At 44.4% G+C, this 2,225-nt stretch overlaps 1 protein-coding gene across 1 annotated transcript; it reads right to left on the reverse strand.

The window, feature by feature from the left end:
• Positions 1–654: 654 nt before the first annotated feature.
• On the reverse strand, positions 655–1,979 carry AK88_02673 (uncharacterized protein; the record flags this gene model as incomplete). Its single annotated transcript, XM_012480298.1, has 2 exons — positions 655–1,588; positions 1,792–1,979. 2 exons carry the CDS (start codon positions 1,977–1,979, stop codon positions 655–657), a joined length of 1,122 nt encoding a protein of 373 aa, XP_012335721.1.
• Positions 1,980–2,225: the final 246 nt, after the last annotated feature.

Raw genomic sequence — 2,225 nt, forward strand, 5'->3', positions numbered from 1 at the left:
AAAATAAAACAAAATAAAACAAAATAAAACAAAATAAAACAAAATAAAAACAAAATAAAACAAAATAAAAACAAAATAAAAACAAAATAAATAAAAGACACAAACGTGTCATCATCAGGTGAATTCACAAATACACGCATAAACGGATAAGCGAATCGGGGTTAAAAAAAAGTCCACGACGAGGGGCAGACGACGAATAATCCAAGACACAACAGGAACGCGTGTCACTTCTCGCACGAAACAACGAATGAGCACACGTGCAGGCGTGCATACGTGCAGGCGTGCATACGTGCAGACGCAGCCGGTACGACCTGTGTTTAGGTCGTGCGAAGCAGGGCGCAGGGAAAAAAAAAAAAAGGAAACATAGAAGAAGGCACGAATGGACAAATCAATAAAAGGCCTCTCTCTCTTCCCCCGTCCGTGTGTTGTTGATGGAAAAACACACTAAAAACAAAATTGGCCCACAAAGTCTGTGGGAGAGGGGTGGGGGAAGCCATAGACAGGCTTTCGCCGCGCAAGCCGTTTCAACCGTGTAAAAGAGGCATAAACGGTGTAAATGATGCATGAGTGGTGTACGACGCATGAACGGTGTAAAAGATGCATGACCCGTGTGCGACGCATGAACGGTGTAAAAGACGCACGAATCGCCTACACCTACACGTCCTCCCCCTCCTCCTCCATGTTGTAGTCCTTGCAAAACGAGAGGAAGGCGCGCAGGCGGCGGTAGAAGTTGTCCGTGTTGGCCAACTCAATATTGTTGTGGTCCGAGTTGGCAACGCCCCAGAACGTGATGAGCGAATGGATGTCGACGCTCTTGTGAGGAGAGTCACCCACTGTTTTCATTTTCTTGCGTTTCTTTTCAAAGTTCTTTCGCAGTTGGTTGAGTAAAATAACTGAATGGTAGTACGGAATGTCCATGTCCTTTTTTCCATGCATGATATACACAGGGACAAGCGACGCCTTTTGTAAATTTTTATAATTCTTAAACACATCAAAACAGGGGAGGCACCCCTTCTGAGCGGGAAATACAAGTTTCATTCCACTAGCCAAAGGGGACTGCAAGATACATCCCCCCACCTTTACGTCCTTCAAACTAATCATGTAGCTACAGGCACAGGTCCCTATGCTATAACCATACAAAATGATATTTCCAGGATTCACACCCAGAGTCTCCGTTAAAAAATTATACACCATTTTTATATTCTTATACATATTCCCTTCAGTTGGCTTTTTATTGCTGTAGCCATATCCGCTGTAGTCGTACGTAATAATATTTGCGTCCGTTTTAAATAATAAATTCAAGTAGGCTGGAAATGAGTATCCTATGTCTGTATTATTTCCATGTGAGTATAAAATGATTTGTTTATTCAGGTCGAGTGGCTTTCTGTATACGAGGACGGATGCCACTTCGTCCTTCCCCTGAACTAGTTTATTGTACTCTACACCTACGTTGTTTAGTTCCAGGAGTTGATTTATGTCGTACGCACTGAACGGGTTCTTGTAGAGGAATCGGTTGTCCTTCACCTCGTATCCCTGCACTCGGGGGGGCGCGAAGGCCAAATTGCTCACGAGTAGAGACCTCAGTCCGCTGCAGGGGCGGGGGGGGTTAGGCGGTTTGCATTTAGTTTTTAGCGGCGGCAACTGCTAACTCGGCCACTGTCACCACCTCGACCGCTGCTAGCTCAACCGCTGCCATCTCAACCGCTGCTAGCTCAACCGCTGCCATCTCAACCGCTGCTAACTAGGCAGCTGCTAACTAGGCAGCTGCCATTGTGAGGGCATGGTACTTACCACAGTGTGAGGAAGCCGAACAAGAGGAAAATCATCCTTTTTGTATGCGAGTCCTCGTAGTTCTTAATGTACTTGTGCTCCATGTCGGTGTCCACGTCGTCCATATGCACATCGTCCGTCAGGTGTTTGTAAGTCTCGGAGATACTGAGTGTGTCCCCAACGGACATGTCAAAGTTGCTAGTGCTCATGTTGCGGGGGGGGAGGCATACGTGGTGGGAGGAACAAAATATGGATCAACACAAACAAAAACATACATATACATACATATATATATATATACATATACATGCATATGTACATCCATATATATATAATTGTAGTGGCGCTACTTTGTGTAATTTACGCACCGAGCGTAGTTGCACTTGTCATCCGTTCGCATGGTTGGCTTGTTGTCAGTTTTTTTTTTTTTTTTTTTTTTTTTTTTTTTTTTTTTT

The sequence above is a fragment of the Plasmodium fragile genome (genome assembly GCF_000956335.1).
Source record: "Plasmodium fragile strain nilgiri unplaced genomic scaffold supercont1.27, whole genome shotgun sequence".
NCBI lineage: Eukaryota > Apicomplexa > Aconoidasida > Haemosporida > Plasmodiidae > Plasmodium > Plasmodium fragile.